This window comes from Phoca vitulina, unplaced genomic scaffold (assembly GCF_004348235.1).
Source record: "Phoca vitulina isolate PV1807 unplaced genomic scaffold, GSC_HSeal_1.0 scaffold25, whole genome shotgun sequence".
NCBI lineage: Eukaryota > Metazoa > Chordata > Mammalia > Carnivora > Phocidae > Phoca > Phoca vitulina.
Window position 1 is genome coordinate 34,673,706 of NW_022589728.1, and position 20,617 is coordinate 34,694,322.

A 20,617-nucleotide genomic window follows, 5' to 3' on the forward strand; every position below is an offset into this window, starting at 1 on the left:
CTCCTTTGAAGGATGTCAGTTCTTTCTGGCACTGAAGGAGAATTGCAATTAGTTTGCTTCTTGGCTATGATTACTATCTTTCTGCTCTTAAGGGATATTGTGTGATTTGCTTACACATTAACTTCAAATGGGATTGCAAACTGAATCCAGATATTGGAAGGTGCTCTGAAGAGGGCTAGTGTAAGATGGGGGCCTGCATGAATTGAATAAAAATTAGTAGTATTGCAGAGAGAGAGACAGAGACAGAGACAGGGACCTCAAGAAACTCTTCTTTGAATTGTCATGGCATTGTCAGTCCACATTCTAAAGGTATAGGATGGGGATTCTGAAAGGCTTTCTTCCAGAGGAGGGACATTATATGACACATATAAACTCCAAAAACAAACAAACAATGTCAGACCAGATTTGACATCAGTGAAAAACATTACACTCTTTCTTTGTATTATTTAATCACCTTATTCAGTTCTGCTTGTATATCAAAGACTGGTAATAATTCACTACCGTGGTCACTGAATTCTTTTACTATGATGAATGTTTGGAATTAAACTCTATTTATAATTTTGGTTAATAAGATTACAGAAAATTACTCAAATTTTTAATTGATTTTTTTTTCAGAGTTGAAAATGTCTAAGTACATTGATTATGGCCAGTTGAATGCATTGTGCCATATAAGAGGACTACAATCCAGGTAAGTTACTCATGTGTTTCTTTTTCTTTCATTCAAATGAATATGAACATGTTTGTTTTATGGATAAAGTATAGTAGTAAACTATTGTTGACTCCATAGGTACTTGATTTACCACATAGATAAAAAACATTTGAAAACCTGGAGGTTATTTCTCCAGATTAAAGGGGCAGAATATATGTTATATTTTAAGGAAACAATTGAGTGTGAAGCAAACATAATTCATCCCTAGCTGAGCCCTTTCTAGTACTTAAAAAACAGTCATAAGGGAAGAAAGCTTTAAATGGTCGGAAACACAAATCCTGAGTGAAATAAATACTTCAGCAGTGCATAGGAGATACCCACTTGAAAGATACTGGAGCCAAAGAATTAGGAAATAATTAGGGCTCAAAGCTCAGGATTCCTAAGGTATATGATACTTGAAGATATAATTTGAAAAAAAAAAATTATTGTTTTGCCAACTCGGTTTCCCAGTTTGGATTTTTGAAATTATAAAACTAGTTAGTTTCTTACATATCAGTGTCCGTCCACTCTTCCACTTTCCTTTATTAAGAGAGGACCTTGCCTCATCTTTAATGGGACCGCTGAGAAAATGCCCCTATCTATTCTATTCTCTTCTCTTCTTTATGATAAGTGCCCTTCTTAATTCCCATCACCTATGCCCCCCGCTGCCCCCACCCACTTCTCTTCTGGTAACCATCAGTTTATTCTCTATAGTTAAGACTCTGTTTCTTGGATTGTCTCTCTTTTTCCCTTTTGCTCATTTGTTTTGTTTCTTAAATTCCACATATGAGTGAGATCATATGGTATTTGTCTTTCTCTGACTGACTTATTTCACTTAGCATTATACTCTCTAGCTCCATCCATTATTGCAAATGGCAAGATTTCATTCTCTTTTATGGCTGAATAATATTCCACTGTGTGTGTGTGTGTGTATACACCATATCTTCTTCATCCATTTATCTATGACAGACATTTAGGCTGCTTCCATAGTTTAGCTATTGTAAACAATAAACATAGGGGTGCATGTATTCCTTTGAATTAGTGTTTTTGTATTTTTTGGGTAAATGCCCAGTAATATAATCCTGGATCATAGGTTCTATGATTAAAATCATGCTATTTTTAACTTTTTGAGGAACCTCCATACTGTTTTCCACAGTGGCTGTACCAGTTAACAATTCCCACCAATAGTGTAGAAGGGTTCCTTTTTCTCTACAGCCTTACCAACACTTGTTTTGTGTTTTTGATTTTCTTATGTTTCTGATTTCAGATTATTTCTGTATCTTCATTGATCTTGCGATTTCTTCTTTTTTTTCAGAGAAAGGGAGGAGGACTTGCTTCTTTTATATTTCTTGGATTTCTCCTAAGAATGATTTTTTTTTTTCCTATGCCACTTATGCCTCCTCCTCACTCTCAGTGCCTTTCCACACAGGATGAAGAATCAAGTCATGCCACTTGGTTTGAATCCGGCTCAGACACTCACTGAATGTGTGACCTTGGATTGGTTACTTAATTTCTCTTTACTTCAGTTTTCTTATTTTTAAAATGGAGATAATAATAGTACCTATTTTACAGAGTTATTGGGATGACTAAATGAGCTAACATATGTTGAGTAAACAGGGTCTGGCACATAGTGAGAGCTATATAAATGTTATTTTAAAATGATTATTGCTATTCAAAAAGGCTCATCCAAGTTTTTAAGTGTTGAATTTATCTTATATGCTGGACCCTTTTCTAACACATAAGAAGCTAGTTCAGGCTTTTGGAGCCGAATGCCTTTTGTGCTGTCATTTTCCTTTTGCTTTTTCGCCCAGACGTAAAAAACTAAAAACAAAAAACAAAACATGTTTCTAGACCTTTCCCTCCACCCACCTTGGGTGATCATAGTAAGAGAAATTGAATCATCTAGATGTGGAACTGCCAAAGTATCCATTCTACATAAATCTTATCAGCCTTTGTCTTCCTGGTTTGATAATCTTTCCTAAGTAGTGGTCTCTCATCAGACAATCAGCTGTTCCAAGCCCAGTCTGGTGTCCTGCTTGACTTCCTTCTATTAAGTTTTACATTTACTGTGCCTTTTCTTAGACACCAAATCCCGTGAATTTCTTGGATGTTTTCTTTTGATGCATTGGTACACACCAGGGGTCTGGGAGAGGGCATGTTTTCGGGTACCTATATATATATATATATATTGGGTTTAGGTTTAGGTTTAGGTCTTAGGCTTATGTTTTAGAAACAGAATATAAGATTACAAATACAAACATAGATTTGAAAATGAATATCTTTTTAGAATAAGATAATAAATTACAAAAAATTAATGATGGCTTGGCAATACAGTCCTTTTTCCTACCAAGATTTCTTTATGCAGTTTATCAGAAATATATACATTGAATTCTTCCAGAATTACAAATCTTTCAATTGATTTCCACAAATTGGGAAGAGATTTAAGAAAAATGTATTCCTTCATATTTATTCTTTATCTATTATATTTTAAAAATGACCAAAGAATTATTTTTCTCCTATAATTAAAAAAAAAGGAAGGCTGAGAATTAAATGACTCAAGGATTGCAATTTTTGAACATGAAAACTACCAAGGGTTTGATTATATATTATATATATATGTGTATATAAACCCTACCAAGGGTTAGATTATATATATTATATATATATAATATTTATGTTATATATTATATATATGTAATATATAATATTTATATATATATATTTTAAATATATAATCTTCCTTATAGTTGTCCTTCCTTTGGTCCAGGGTGGGAGGATGGAGGGGAGGCTGCTACTCTCCACCACTTCCTATGTGCCTCTACCCTGTCCTCAATCCCAGCTGTTGAAACTACTCCTATCCCCTACCTGGGCATATGAGGGATTTTATGCCCTTGTGCCTGTGTGTCTGTATATATATAAACTTTGTACAAAAAGCAAGCCCCACTGTGTGGTGGCTGCTGCCCAAATGCAAGTAGTTAGTCAGTTGGTGTCTGTCTGATGTTTCTTCTCCTCTGAGAATAAAGGCAGTATATTAATATGTTATTCTGGGATTTTTTATCACAAGTAAAAGAAAAAATTTTATGTAACAAAGAGGAATGATGTCAGTTTTGATTTCTAAATTCTTGGATGTAGGACTTTTCATCTCTAGTAGACTATATGTTCCATGAGGGCAGAAGATTTGTTTATCTTATTGCTTCCTACCCCTTGACATTTGGCATAGGGTTCAATGTTTTGAATTGAGTTACATTCTCATCTTCAGTAGAACTAAATATCTTCTTGATGCTTTAGAAATATATGTAGGTTTTCTACCTGTTGATTAGGAGGATAGCTGCATATTTATAGTGTGATATTTATTTATTTATTTATAAGATTATTTATTTATTTATTTGAGAGAGAGAATGAGCATTGGGGGGGGGCGGTGCAGAGGGAGAGAGAAGCAGACTCCCTGCTCAGCAGGGAGTCAGATGTGGGGCTGGATCCCAGGACCTGGGATCATGATCTGAGCCGATGGTAGATGCTTAACTGACTGAGACACCCTTTATTTATTTTGGTACTATTGTCTAGAGAGCTAATTATTTTTAAACTTTTTTTTTTTTTTAAAGCAACTTCTGTGGTTTGACATTCCATGCTTTGGAGATTTTTTTCCTTTTGTCACAGTACTTTATGAACTGTCAGCTCTTATGTTTAAAGTTCAGTTTACTTAGTAATAAACAGAGTAATATGGTTTGAAAGGAAATGTATGTTCTCCTAAGTTTCAAATAAACAAACTTGAGGCTATGTATTTGCAACTATATTTTCTTATGTGGCCAATTATTCTTGTAATTTCATGCAAAAGCCTTTAAACATGTCTGAATTTGGAAATATAAAAGACAAACACAGTGATGATGCATGTGCATTTATGCATTTGTATAAGAGTGGTGCTTGTCAAACAATTAGCTTTGTGACTGGGATTATAGAGTTCAGTACTTATTAGTGATTAATATTACTAATATATAGCCACTTATCCTCAAATACAGATGTAGTTGTGCTGACTATATATTTTTTATACTTACAGAGATTATAACTCATAAATAGGTTTTAGCCCAAAGTCCATTTTTAAGTTGATTATCTAGCATCATTTCCCCATACACACAATATTATAGAGTCAGAGGATTGTAGAACAGGAAGTTAACTAAGAAATCGTCTAGTGGAAACTCCTCAACTTACAGATGATTAATTTTGCCTAATTTTCCCCAACTGTATCTTTTATTTTTATACTTTTATATTAGAAAATATGGAAATGATATCATTAAAATATAGTAATTAATTAAAATATAAAAAATGACATTCAGTAATTGTTTCTTTCTCATTGCTTCAGGTTAGGGTAAAGTATATTAATTTACTAGAGTATTAGAGGTTGATAGAGACAATAGAAATTATTTTAAGGAGGCTCCTCGACAAGTTTAAGGCTCTTAGAGTCTATTGATAATGGTTGGTTCTTCATTATAATTATTTTTATTTCAAAATATATTATTATCTTTCTTTTTCTTAGTGTTTTGCTAATTCTGTTGGCATCAGGCATAAACAAACATTTTTTGACATAAAAATTAAGATATGAAGAGATAGGTGATTTTTATTTTTAAGGAAATAAAGTATGGAAGAGAAAGGAGACAAGAAGAACTTTGAAAATATGGCTTATGTACAAATAAAAGAAATTAATTAAACTGTGATTCTACAAACATTTATCTGGAATGAAGTCAATTTTTTTTTTTTGAACAGTTTCTACTGAAGACCCTCAGTTGGTACTGTCAATCCAGTGGTGGCAGAAAAGGTGGGCAGAGACAGATGGAATCTTGCATTTACTTTATAGGTTGTGAACAGTTGGAGGCTTATAATTCAGGGTGTACTCATTAATGTTATTTTACCTAATGTGCATGTACGCATATCCAGTTGTCTAGAACAAGACTCTCTACCTGAGGCAGCACCTTTCCCAGGGGACATTTGGAAATGTGAACACATTTGTAGGTGTTACAATGACTAGGAGATGACAATGATAATAAGTGGGTAGGGGCTAGGCATTGTAAACAGTGCAGTGTGTAGTAAAATCCTGCACATTGTTCTATCCAAAATGCCAGTAGCACTCTGTGATACTGTGTTTTATAAGAAATATATATTTGGTCTTTGTCCTTCTTTCTGGCAGGGAGCTCCTAAAACTGTTGGAATTTCCTAAATGATAGAGTGATAAATGTGTCTGTTGTTATGTTAATGAGGTGACAGTTGGACCCCACCTAGGGGTTGGTTGCCTAGGAGGGAGAACCAACTAAGTATTCGGAGGGTTTTAACTTTCAGTCCCACCCGCTGACCTCCTGGGAGAGGCTGGAAGTTGAATCAATTGCTAATTGCCAATGATTAAATCAGTCATAACTATATAGTGAAGCTTCTATAAAAACCCAGAAGCATGGGGTTTGGGGACCTTCTGGGTTAACACACGGAGGTGTTGATTGAGTGGCCAGCCTGGAGAGGGCATGGAAGCTCTTGTACCCCTTACCACATACCTTGCCCAACGCATTTGTTCCATCTGGATGCTCATCTGTATCCTTTATCATATGCTTTTATAGTAAACTAGTAAACATGAGTACAGTTGACCCTTGAACAATACGGGTTTGAGCTGCATGGGTCAACTTGCGTGTTTTGTTTTGTTTTCAAGTTTTTATTTAAATTCCAGTTTTTATTTAAATTCCAGTGTAATATTAGTTTCAGGTATAGAATTTATATCACTTACGTACAACACCCAGGGCTCATCACAGCAAATGCTCTCCTTAATACCCATCACCTATTCAACCCATCCCCCTGCCACCTACCTGCTAGTAACCATCAGTTTGTTTTCTGTAGTTAAGAGTCTGTTTCCTGGTTTGCCTCTCTCTTTTTTTCCTCCCTATGTTATCTGTTTTATTTCTTAAATTCCACATATGGGGGCGCCTGGGTGGCTCAGTCGGTTAAGCGTCTGACTCTTAATTTCGGCTCAGGTCGTGATCGTGAGATCAAGCCCTGTCTCTGGCTCTGTGCTCAGCGGGTAGTCTGCTAGAGATTCTCTCTCTTCCTCTCCCTCTGCCTCTCCCTGCCATCTCTAAAATAATAAATAAATAAATCTTTAAAAAAAATTCCACATATGAGTGAAATCATTTGGTATTTGTCTTTCTCTGACTTATTTCACTTAGCATAATATTCTCTAGCTCCATCAATGTTGTTGCAAATGGCAAGATTTCATTATTTTTGATGATTTCACTCTTTCTTTCTCTCTCTCTCTATATATACACTCATTCTTTACATATAATATATATGTGTGTGTGTACACATATACATACATACCATATCTTCTTTATCCAGTCTTCATTTGATAGACATTTGGGCTCTTTCCATAATTTGGCTATTGTTGATAATGCTGCCATAAACATTGGGTGTATCCCTTCGAATCAGTATTTTTGTATCTTTGGGTAAATACCTAGTAGTGCAATTGCTGGATCATAGGGTAGTTCTATTTTTAGCTTTTTGAGGAACCTCCATACTGTTTTCCAGAGTGGCTGCATTCTTACCAACAGTATAAGAAGGTTCAAATTTCTCTATATCCTTGCCAACACCAGTTGTTTCATGTGTTCATTTTAGCCATTCTAACAGGTATGAGCTGATATCTCATTGTAGTTTTGATTTGCATTTCCCTGATAGTGAGTGGTGTTGAGCATCTTTTCATGTGTGTGTTAGCCATCTGGATGTCTTCTTTGGAAAAATGTCTGTTCATGTCTTCTTTCCAGTTCTTAACTGGATTATTTGTTTCTTGGATGTTGAGCTTGGTAAGTTCTTTATAGATTTTTTTTTTTTTAGAGATTTTATTTATTTATTTGGCAGAGAGAGAGAGAGGGAGAGAGCAGGTGCACAAGCAGGGGGAGTGGCAGGCAGAGGGAGAAGCAGGCTCCCCACTGAGCAAGGAGCCTGATGTGGGACTCAATCCCAGGACCCTGGGATCCTGACCTGAGCTGAAGGCAGACACTTAACCAACTGAGCCACCCAGGCATCCCTGTTCTTTATAGATTGTGTATACTAACCCTTTATCAGATATGTTATTTGAAGATATCTTCTCCTATTCTGAAGGTTGCCTCTTAGTTTTGGTAATTGTTTCCTTCACTGTGAAAAAGCTTTTTATTTTCCTGAAGTCCCAATAGTCTATTTTTGCTTTTGCTTTCCTTGTCTCAGGAGACACCTAGTAAGAAGTTGGTCTGGCCCATGTCAAAGAGGTTACTACCTGTATTCTCCTCTAGGATTTTGATGGTTTCCTGTCTCATGTGGAGGTCTTTCATCCATTTTGAATTTATTTTTGTGTATGGCATAAGAAAGTGGTCCAGTTTCATTCTTTTGCATGTTGCTGTCCAGTTTTCCCAACACCATTTGTTGAAGAGACTGTCTTTTTCCCATTAGATTATTCTTTCCTGCTTCCTTGAAAATTAGGTGACTCTAGAGTTGTGGGTCCATTTCTGGGTTTTCTATTATGTGCCATTGATCTGTATCTGTTTTTGTTACCAGTGCCATACCGTCTTGATCACTACAACTTTGTAATATAACCATGATGTCCTTAACTGTGATGCTTCCAAGTTTGCTTTTCTTTTTCAAGATTGTTTTGGCTATTCAGGGTCTTTCCTGGTTCCATACAAAGTTTAGAATTGTTTGTTCTAGCTCTGTGAAAAATACTGGTGGTATTTTGATAGGGATTGCATTAAATGTGTGGATTGCTTTAGGTAGTATAGACATTTTAACAATGTTTGTTCTTCCAGTCCATGAGCATGGAATATATTTCCACTTCTTTGTGTCATCTTCAATTTCTTTCGTAAGTATTCTGTAATTTTCAGAGTACAGGTTTTTTACCTCTTTGGTTAGGTTTATTCCTAGGTAGCATGGTTTTTGATGCAGTGGTAAATGGGATTGATTTCTTGATTTCTCTTTCGATGCCCCATTATTGGTGTGTAGAAATGCAACAGCTTTCTGTAGGTTGATTTTGTATCCTATGACTTTGCTGAATTCATATATCAGTTCTGGCAATTTTTTGGTGGAATCTTTTGGACTTTTTACATAGAGTATCTTGTTGTCTGGGAAGAGTGAAAGTTTGACTTCTTCTTTGCTGATTTGGATACCTTTTATTTCTTTTTGTTGTTGGATTGCTGAGGCTAGAACTTTCTGTACTACGTTAAATAACAATACTGAGAGTGAAGATCCTTATCTTGTTCCTGACCATAGAGGAAAAGCTCTGTTCTTCACATTGAGGATGATATTAGCTGTGGGTCTTTTGTATATGGCCTTTATGATGTTGAGGTATGTTCCATCTATCCCTACTTTTTTGAGGGTTTTTATCAAGAATGAATGCTGTATTTTGTCAAATGCTTTCTCTGCATCTATTGAGAAGATTGTATGGTTCCTATCCTTTCTTTTACTAATGTGGTGTATCATGTTGATTAATTTGGGAATAGTGAACCACCCTTGCAGATCAGGAATAAATCCCACTTGATCATGGTGAAGAATTCTTTTAATGTACTGTTGGATTTGATTTGCTAGTATCTTGTTGAGAATTTATCCATCCATGTTTATCAGGGATATTGGTCCTTATTGTGGGGTCTTTGTCTGGTTTCAGATTTGAGGTAATGTTGGCCTTGTAGAATGAGTTTGGAAGTTTTCCTTCCATTACTACTTTTTGGAACAGTTTGAGAAGAATTGGTACTAACTCTTTTTAAATGTTTGGTAGAATTCCCCTGGGAAGCCATATGGCCCTGGACTTTTGTTTGTTGGGAGATTTTTGATTATTGATTCAATTTCCTTGCTGGTTATGGGTCTGTTCACATTTTCTATTTCTTTCTCTTTCAGTTTTGGTAGTTTATATGTTTCTAGGAATTTATCTAATTCTTTCGGATTGCCCAATGTGTTGGCATATAATTTTTCATGATATTTTTTATAATTATTTGTATATCTGTGGGGTTGGTTGTTATTTCTCCTCTCTCATTTGTGATTTTATTTATTTGGGTACTTTTGCTGCATCTCAAAGGTTTTGGACCTTCATGTTTTCATCTTCATTTGTTTCCATGTATTTTTAAATTTCTTCTTTAATTTCCTGGTTGATCTATTTAATTTTAGTAGCGTGTTGTTTAACCTCCATGTATATGTGGTCTTTCCAAATTTTTTCTTGTGGTTGACTTCAAATTTCATAGCATTGAGGTCAGAAAAGTTGCATTGTATGATCTCATTCTTTTTGTTGTGGCCTGATTTTTGATCTAAAATGTGGTGTATTCTGGAGAATGTCCTGTGTGCACTCACTTGAAAAGAATGTATATTTTGCAGCTTTAGGATGAAATGTTCTGAATATATCTGCTAAGTCCGTCTGGTTCAGTGTGTCATTCAAAGCCACTGTTTCCTTGTTGATTTTCTGCTTAGATAATCAGTCCATTGCTGTGAGTGGGGTGTTAGTGTCCCCTACTATTATTGTATTATGATCCATGAATTTCTTTATGTTTATTGTTAATTGATTTATATTTTTGGGTGCTCCCAAGTTAGGGGCATAAATATTTATAATTTTTAGATCTTCTTAACGAGTAGATCCCTTTATTATGTTAAAATGCCCTTATTCATCTCATGTTATAGTCTTTGTTTTAAAATCTAGTTTGATTGATATAAATATGGCTACTGTGGCTTTCTTTTGATGTCCATTAGCCTGGTAGATAGTTCTCCATCCCCTCATTTCCAATCTGCAGGTGTCTTTAGGTCTAAAATGAATCTCTTGTAAGCAGCATATAGATGGATCTTGTTTTTTATCTATTCTGATACCCTATGTCTTATAATTGGAGCGTTTAGTCCATTTACATTCAGAGTGAATACTGAAAGATATGAATTTAATGTCATTGTGTTACCTGTAGAGAGTTGCTGTTTCTGGTGATGTTCTCTGGTCCTTTCTAGTCTTTGTCACTTTTGGTCTTTCCTTCCCACTCAAAGAATCTCCTTTAACATTTCTTGCATGGCTGGTTTAGTGGTCATGAACTCCTTTAGTTTTTTTCCTGAGGCCAACACAGGCATGTGAGCCCTCTGTGGCCGTGATTGTTTGTGTGCTGTGGCGCACGCAGGGTAAGGTCGGGAACGCCCAGGTCTGAGAGGGGGAAAAGTCTCCCTCGCCTTGTTGTGTGCCTATGCCTCAGGCATCCGGTCAGCTGAGAAATGGCTCCTGATGTTTCTAATAAATTGTTCCTTGTGACGCTCACCAGAGAGAATGGCTCCGTGTGCGGGAGTGTAATGATCAGATAACATCCTGCTTCAAATGTATATGCGGGGTGTTGTCTGATCCCAGCATTCCTGCATAGGATTTGATTCTATCTCTATGTAGTTTCGGGGAATGGGTCATGAAGTACCTTTGCACAAAAGCTGATCAGAGAATGAGATTTACTTAAGATATGTAATTATTCCGGTGCAACCGGAGTTGATTTGTTTTTGTCCTTTCTTGCGTAAAGAAGTATCGGGATATCTTAATGCTTACATTGTTAATCAGTAACAATATATTTTGATTGTAAAGAGTATATAAGATGTCAAGAAATAAACGGCAGTATGCAGTTGCAAGTGCTGCCTTTGCTCTGCATCCCCTGTGTCCTGGTGATTTCGCGACCCTTACCCAGGGACCCCAACGCACTAGACGTTGACATTTTCCCATCTGGGAAACTCTTTTTCTCTCCTATTCTGAATGATAGACTTGCTGGATAGAGTGTTCTTGGCTGCAGATTTTTCCCCTTCAGCATGTTGAATATATCATGCCACTCTCTTCTGGGTTGTCAAGTTTCTGTGGCGAGATCTGCAGCTAGCCTTATGGGTCTTCCCTTGTAAGTTAGAGACTTCTTTTGTTGTTTTGCTTTTTGGATTTTTTCTTTACCACTATATTTTGCAAATTTAACTACAATATGTCTTGGCGTTGGCCTGCTTTGTTGACTTTCATGGGAGTTCTCTGTGCCTCCTGTATTTGAATGTCTCCTTCCTTCCCCAGATTAGGGAAGTTTTCAACTACTATTTCCTCAAATAAGCCTTTTACTTTCTTTTCTCTCTAGACTCCTTTGATATGAACGTTATTATGTCTGATGGAGTCATTGAGTTCCCTGTCTACTTTCTTGATCCATCATTCTTCTTTCTCTCTTTTGTTCAGCTTCATTATTTTCCATAATTCTATCTTCTATATCACTATTCATTCCTGTGCTTCTTCTATCCTTATGGTCATTACATCTATTTGGTTTTGAATCACAGTTATTGCATTCTTCATTTTGGCCTGATTGTTTTTTAGCTCTTTTATGTTTGCAGTAAGGTTCTCCCTGATGTCTTCCATGCTCTTCTCAAGTTCAGCTAGTATCCTTATCCCTATTGCTTTAAATTCTGGATCAGGCATATTTCTTTTTTTTTTTTTTAAAGATTTTATTTATTCATTTGAGACCCAGAGATACAGAGAGAGAGAGAGCATGAGCAGGGAGAGAGGCTGCTGGAGTGGGGGGTGGGGTGGGAGGGATGGGGTGACTGGGTGATGGACACTGGGGAGGGTATGTGCTCTGGTAAGCGCTGTGAATTGTGCAAGACTGTTGAATCTCAGATCTGTACCTCTGAAACAAATAATGCAATATATGTTAAGAAAGAAAAGAAGAAGAAGAAGAATGTAGCAGGAGGGGAAGAATGAAGGGGGGGAATCGGAGGGGGAGAAGAACCATGAGAGACGATGGACGCTGAAAAACAAACTGAGGGTTCTAGAGGGGAGGGGGGTGGGAGGATGGGTTAGCCTGGTGATGGGTATTGAGGAGGGCACGTTCTGCATGGAGCACTGGGTGTTATGCACAAACAATGAATCATGGAACACTATATCTAAAACTAATGATGTAATGTATGGGGATTAACATAACAATAAAAAAATTAAAAAAAAAAAAGAGAGAGGCTGAGGGAGAGGGAGAAGCAGGCTCCCCACTAAGCCAGGAGCCCGATGTGGGGCTCGATCCCAGGACCCTGGGATCATGACTTGAGCCGAAGGCAGACGCTTAACCATCTGAGCCACCCAGGTGCCCCTGGGCATATTTCTTCTATCTGTTTCAATTAGATCTCTGGCCATTATCTTTTCTTGTTCTTTCTTTTGGGATGAATTCCTCTGTCTTGGCATTTTGTCTAGGTCTCTTGTCTTCTGTGTGGTAGAAAAGCTTGTTATGTTTTCTACTCCCAAGAGTAATGGCTTTATGAAGAGGAGGTTATATAGTGTCTATGGCCTGGTGCTTTAGGAAGTGTCTATGGTGTGTGCTGCATGCACTTTGCTGCTGTGTTTTGGCTGTTCTATTGCTCAGGTTAGTTGTTGGCAGAGGTTCTCCTTGCCTGCAGTGGGTAGTGTTTGGACCTTGGCCAGAGTGTGGTGAGTTTTAACTAGTTGTGCTCTGGTCTGCTTGTTAAATAAGACCTAATGCTACTTTCGTTAGAACTGAAGCTTTGCAGAACTCTGTGATCAATAGACATGGTGCATGTGGGGGATTTTGCTGGTTTTCTGGGGAAGGAACCTGCTGAACTGGTCCTTAGGAACACTTGTCTGAAAACAGTACTAGCAGAGCCTAGGGGGGCAGGATTTGGTGTAAGCTGGTTAGGCAGCCAGTGTTGGCACTGTGCTGTTTAATGAAGTTGGTTTATGCTGACGGTTGAGGGAGGGAAATGGGCCAGCCAACTCCTTTGTCCCCGGGGAGGGGACTCTGTGCTTCCTGCTCTCAGGGAAACACTCTCAGAGGAGTGAATAATTTACCCTTGTGCATCCCAAGTGTTTTTCAGATTGCTATTTTCATGCTCTCTGTTTCTAGGTTGCTTGCCTGCCTGGAGCAACTCAGTGCACTTTGAGCTCTATCCCAGCCAAGCCTGCTGACTTTTAAAACTTCAAACTTTAAGGACCTTTGTGATGGAGACTGGTGCTGGTTTTCTGGGGGAGGGTTTTGCCACACTGCAACTGATGCAGGTTTGACCAAGAAGGGCAGTCGCATCAGAGTGCAGGGGCATGGGATTTGGAACAAAGTAGGCTAAACAGCCAGTGTCTGGTTTAGCCACTCTTAGCAGGTGTCTCTCCACCTATGCTGAGGGGTGGGGTTGAGGGGTGGAAATGGCACCCACTGGCTCTTTTGTCCCTGGATAGACTCTGAGAATACCAGCTCTCACAGATGCACTCCAAGAAGAGTGAATAGTCTCTCCCCGTGTACCTTAGGCGATCCTCTGATGGTGCCATGTCCCCCGTGCTTGCCACCACCCCCCCCCCCCAGGTTGCTTGTGTGCCTTCTCTCCAAAAATAGGACAGCGCCCTCAGGTCTCTGTCCCAGCCAATCCCACTGACCTCTAAAACTCCTGTCTTTGAGGCTCATTGATTGGAAAAACACAAAAATCAACCCCTCTCAGTTTCCCAGACAATGGCTTTGGGGAAGTGTTCTCCTTGTGCATATCCCTGTGTCCTCCACTCTCTCTCACCTTGCTCCTTGACTAGGGCTCCCTCCTCTCCACAGCATCACAATCCACTTCTCCCCCAAACCACATCTCTGCACTTCCTACCTTCCTCGATGTGGCCTCCTCTCTCCCTCTAGTTGTGCAGTTTGTTCTGTCAGTCCTCAGGTCGATTTCTTGGGTATTCAGAATGATTTGATAGTTATCTAACTGTGTTCCAGGGAAGAAGCAAGCCTAGGGTCCTCCTACTATGCTACCATCTTAGCTCCCTCCACTTATGTATATAATACAGTACTGTAAATGCATTTTCCTAATAACATTTTCTTTTCTTTAGCTTACTTTATTGTAAAAATACAGCATATAATACGTCTAACATAAAAAATATGTATTAATTGACTGTTTTGTTATCAATAAGGCTTCTGGCAAACAGTAGGCTGTTAGTTAAGTTTTGGGGGCATCAAAAGTTCTACATGGATTTTCAACTGCACGGGGGATTGGATGGGAGGGTGGGTGGTGCCCCTAACCCTGCCTTGAGCCTCTGTAGCAAATTAACCAAACCTGAACTTGGAGGGAGTCATGGAAACCTCCCATTGTAGCCAAATGGAACAGAGTTGTGGGTAATCTGTGGATCTGCTACATGTGATTGGCATCTGAAGTGAGACGGGAGCAGTCTTGTGGGACTGAGCCTGTGAGATTTAAGACTACCTCCAGGCAGTATAAGAATTGAGTTGAATTCTCGGACACCTTACTGGTGTCCCCAGAATTGCCTGGTATTTTGTGGGGGGACCCCTCTCCATCCGCAGTGGAATTGGTTTCAGGAACCCATAATCCCCTTTTCCCATTTCCTGCCCTCTTAAGGAATTCTGCTAGAAGATGTTTTCTTAGATAAACTTTCTCAAGTTAGAGAAGCTATAGAATATCTCTAAGATGAGATTAACCCTCAAATTTCCCTATATCTTGATTTAAGAAACAAACTCCTATTCTTTTTTTAAATTTAATTTTATTATGTTATGTTAATCACCATACATTACATCATTAGTTTTTGATGTAGTGTTCCGTGATTCATTGTTTGCATATAACACCCAGTGCTCCATTCAATATGTGCCCTCTTTAATACCCATCACCAGGCTAACACATCCCCCCACCCCCCTCCCCTCTAGAACCCTCAGTTTGTTTCTCAGAGTCCATAGTCTCCCATGGTTTGTCTCCCCCGATTCCCCACCCCTTCATTTTTCCCTTCCTATTGTCTTCTTTTTTTTTTTTTTTAACATATAATGTATTATTTGTTTCAAAGGTTATGAAAACTTGCTTCTCATCTCCATTCCTTATCAGTATTATCACAATTAGACTCTAAATTCCCAGAGGGAATAATCATGTGAGTTTGGTTCACCACTGCATTTTCATTGCCTATTTCAGTTTAAGGAACATAATTGGCATTCAATACATATTTGCTGAATGCCTGCCATTTACCTAGTAATTGAAGCATGAAAATCTTGCAGGCATGTTTTATTCACTTGTTTCTTCATTTTTCCATACATTATACTTAGATTCTACCATTCCTTTGTATTTCTAATACTTGCTACTTATCTTTTATCCAGTATTCAACTCTAGCTTTTATTACCTGTCTCCAAGACTACCACATTTACAATTAGAGTTCCATTCTCAAGTCTCTTCATATCTTAATTCCTCATTGTCTACTACAACAAGTAAATCTTTTTAATTCATTCATATATTTTTAATAGACTTTATTTTTTGAACAGTTTTATGTTTACAGAAAATTTGAGCAGAAAGTAGAGTTTCCAAATACCCTTTACCTCTATCCTAGTTTCCCATATTATTAACATCTTGCATAATTGTGGTATATTTTTACAATTAATTAGTCAATATTGGTACATTACTATTGACTGAATTCCATGTTTGTAATAGGGTTCACTGTGTTGTACATGCTAGGGTTTTTGACAAATGTTATAAGGACATGTGTTCCCCATTATAGTATCATATAGAATATTTACAGCTCTAAACATTCCTTGTATTTCACCTATTCTTCCCTCCTTCCCTAATCCCTGGTAACCACCGATCTTTTTACTATTTCTATAGTTTTACCCTTTCCAGAATGTTATATACTTGGAAAAATACAGTTTATAGCCTTTTCAAATTGATTTCTTTCTCTTAGCAATGATGTATTTAAGGTTCCTTCATGTTTTTTCATGACATGATAGCTCATTTCCTTTTGTCACTGAAAAATATTCATTGTATGGATGTACTACTGCTTATCTATTCAGTTGAAGAATATTTTAGTTTCTTCCAAGTTTTAGCAATTATGAATAAAGCTGCCATAAATGTTCATGTACAGGTTTTTGTGTGAATGTTAAGTTTTCAACTTGCTTGGGTAAATACCAAAGAGTGCAATTGTTGTACTGTGTGGTAAAAGTATGTTTAGTTTTGTAAGAAACCACCAAACTGTCCTCCCAAGTGTCTGTACCACTGCATTTCCACAGCAATGAATGAGAGTTTCTATTGCTCCAATCCTTGGCAGCAATTTGTGTTGTCAGTGTTCTGAATTTTAGCCATTCTAGTAGGTGTGTAGTGATATCTTGTTTTTGTTTGTTTGTTTTGTTTTGCTTTATTTTGTTTTTTAGAGAGGGAGACACACACAAGTGGGGGGAGGCACAGAGGAAGAGGGAGAGAAAGAATCTTAAGGAGGCTCTATGCTCAACGCAGAGCTCATGTGGGGTTTGATCTCAGGACCCTGAGATCTTGACCCGAGCAGAAATCAGGGGTCGGACACTTAACTGGGTCACCTACGTGCCCCTGATATCTTGTTATTTTAATTTACATGTCCCTGATGACATATGATGTGGAGCATCTTTTTATATGCTAATTTTCCATCTGTATTTCTTCTTTGTGAGGTGTCTGTTCATATCTTTTACTGATTTTTTAATTGGGTTGTTTGTTTTCCTATTGTTGAGTTTTAAAAGTTATTTTTATATTTTGGATACCAATCCTTTATCAAATAGGTGTTTTGCAAATATTTTCTCCCAGTATGTGTATTGTTTTTTCATTCTCACAATAGTGTCTTGCAAGCAGAAGTTTTAAATGCTAATAAAGTTTAACTTACTAATTTTTCCTTTCATGAATGATATTTTTGGTGTTTAATCTAAGAAGTCATCACCACACCAAGGTCACCTAGATAATTTTCCCATATTTTTTCTGCAAGTTTTATACTTACGCATTTTACATTTAGGTCTGTGATCCATTTTGAGATAATTTTATGAAGGGTGTAAAGTCTGTGTCCCCATGCATTTTTTTCCCAGATAGATGTCCAGTTGTTATAATACCATTTTTGGAAAAAATTATCCTTTCTGTATTGAACTGCCTTTGCTCCTTTGATTTGATCATTTGATTGTATATATGTGGGTCTATTTCTGAGCTAACTGTTCTGTTTCTTTGACCTTTTTGTCTCCTCTTTTTGCCAATATTATTTCTCTGAAGCATTTGGGAATTTCTGTAGATATATCTTCAAATTTAATTTCTTATTCAACTCTCTCTAATTTGATCCTAACCTTTTCATTATGTTTTTAATTTTAATAATTATAATTTTCATTTTGAAAAGTTCCACCAAGTTCTTTTTTCAAATTTGTCTGGTCATTCCTGATAGTCTTTTGTTATTGATTATCATTGTTATTCTATCTTTTATTTCTACAAATATTTTATACCATTCTATATTCTGTATCTAACATGCCAAGATTTATAGTCTTTAGGAGTGTAAATCTAATGTTCCACTCATGGTAACTTGTCTTTCCAGGTAATCTTTCTGTGAAAGATTTGCTTATTCTTAACATGTAATAACATGTGACCTAAATTGTGGATAATTTCCCCCAGGGAGAATTTATAACTGTCTCTTCCTAGAACCCAGGTATATCAAGAAGCTGGTGCTACTTCGTTCTCCTTCAAGAATCTTTCTCCAAAGCAAGGTCCCCAGACTGGGCTCCCCCCTTTTTTCCTGGGTCAAGTTGCATTTTCTTCCTAGCAGTGCTTTTATCAATGCCCTCCTCAAAACCCTACCCCTCTTGTTTACATCTTGCTCACATCTCAGGTACCCACTCACTTTCATTTCCTTTTTTTTTTGCAACGTGGTGGTCCTTGGAGACCTCAATTACTTACTGTTGTGAGATCAACAATGCAACAGAGAGTTCTTATGCATGATACGTGCAACAACAGAGTTCTTCAGAGAATCAAGACTGCCATGATGTAGAAACTGTGAAGATCTTTCTTCGTTTCTTTTTGTTTTTTAAGATTTTATTTATTTATTTGTCTGAGAGAGAGAGAGAGGTAGGCAGAGGGAGAAGCAGGGTTCTCATTGAGCAAGCAGCCCCATGTGGGACTTGATCCCAGGACCCCGGGATCATGACCTGAGCTGAAGAGAGACGCTTAGCTGACTGAGTCACCCAGGTGTCCCAAGATCTTTCTTTCTAAGGTGTGATGTTCTACACTACAGGAGAATGAGTGCCAGACATTTTCTTTTTAATAGTTCTGTTACAACAATGAAAAGTTTCCCGTAAACTCACTGTCTACGTCCTTTTGATAAAGAAGTCTCTCTCATGGCTAGACTATTCTAGTCTTAATGTTTAACACGAGGACTTCATATGTATTGTTAAAGAAGGATTTAATGTTGACTCGAATTCTTGTCCTTTTTTCATTGAATGTAGAGTTTATATCTCTACATTTAGAAAAATGTATTTATTTATTTTAGAAAGAGAGAGAGAGCATAAGCAGGAGGGGCAAAGGGAGAGGGAGAGAGAATCTCAAGCAGACTCTACGCTGAGCATGGAGCCTGACACAAGGTTTGATCTCAGGACCCTGAGATCACAACCTTGGCTGTAACCAAGAGTCGGATGCTTAACTGACTGAGCCACTGAGGTGCCCCTATATCTCTACATTTTTAATAAAATGAAAAATTTGTTACTATATGCTTTATATTCTGTACCTGGATTATAGTAATAGTTATATTTTTACATGCCTAATATATTATAAACGATGGGTCAGAGCTTCTCATTTATTACTTCTAACTACTACAACAATCCTAAAGGTAAGTAGTCCTTTTCTAGAGATAAATAAATGAAAAGTTGAAATAGTTTATAAAATATAAAGCACAACTTCAGTTTATATGCTGATCAGATATTTGTTCTGAAAATAGGGGAAGTAAAATTTTATGACAGATCAATATCCCTGTAAAAGGTTTAGATTCGGTCTTCAAGTCATATCTTTGCAGTTGGCTTTGTCAAAACAGATCTTTTAATTTTTTTCCAGGAACTTTATGAAAATAAAAAGTTAGGGATTAATCTTTATGATTAATATATCTACTAATCAATTATAGTGGCATAGGAGTGGAACTCTTTTAAAAAAATAATCAAATAATTTTGAAGCCATGAAGTCACTGGTAATGAGCTGTATCCATAGATAAGAAAGATGATCAAATGAATTCATAACTAGAGACTAACATTTCCAAAAATTTTAAAAATAAATATAGAGGAAACTGAATAGAGTGACACTTTATAGCGGCCTTATCTGAAGATTGCTGATTGATTGATCTTTTCTTTTAGTAGCTAGGGTATGTTAAATACATTGGCCTTATTACAGAACATTTTTTCTTCAACTTAATATTGTAATAAAATAATAAAATCCATTATATACAATGTAATGTATAATAAATAAAATATAATGTAAATCCATTTTATATGATGTATAATAACATATTATCTCTCTCTCTATATATATAAAGTGAACTTAATTTGTATCAAAATAATACCTGCACCTTCTTCTAATGTGCAAGAATAACATTTACATGTTTTTCAATTTTCATCAAATAAATATGTAGATGCTACAATATTTAATAGACAAATTCAGGAGGAAAAAAGTCTGTCAGAGGTTGAATAGATTCAACTTTTATGACTTGTTTTAATTAATTTAAAATGAAAAATGTAAATTGCCTTAGGGAAGTCACATAAATATAATTAATCAATAAGTATTTTATTAAAAGTGTATTATGTTCCCAGACTTGTAAGCGGAACAGAATAGGATGCAGAAGATATAAGTTGTCAGGGTATTCTTGCTGTTATAGACAAAACCTAAATCTCGGTGGTTTAACATAATAGAAGTTTCTTTGTTTCTCAGATCAAGCTTATAGGGTTATTTAGGCTGTTCTGATTTAGGAACTCAGGTCTCTTTCAAATTTTTGTTCTCCCATCTTTGAGTGTGGTTTTCAAGTCTACCCTGCTTATTTGCTTCAAGGTGGAAAGGAAAAAGACATGGAGAATCTTTTGTAGGAGGGTTTTTTGGTGAGGTTGGGGGCAGATTTTGATGGGCCTGGTCTGGAATGGTGCACTTTACTCCCACCCACATCATTGTATATTAAAAACTGAATTGTTGTTATTATTTAGACATATA

The 20,617-nt window shown here is 36.9% G+C and overlaps 1 protein-coding gene across 1 annotated transcript in view; it reads left to right on the forward strand.

The window, feature by feature from the left end:
• Positions 1–20,617, forward strand: part of CNBD1 (cyclic nucleotide binding domain containing 1) — a 400,860-nt gene that overhangs the window by 20,013 nt on the left and 360,230 nt on the right. The window contains exon 2 of the mRNA XM_032421749.1: positions 616–688. Within this exon, the coding sequence (XP_032277640.1) occupies positions 616–688 (73 nt within the window). The remainder of the gene's footprint in view (positions 1–615; positions 689–20,617) is intronic.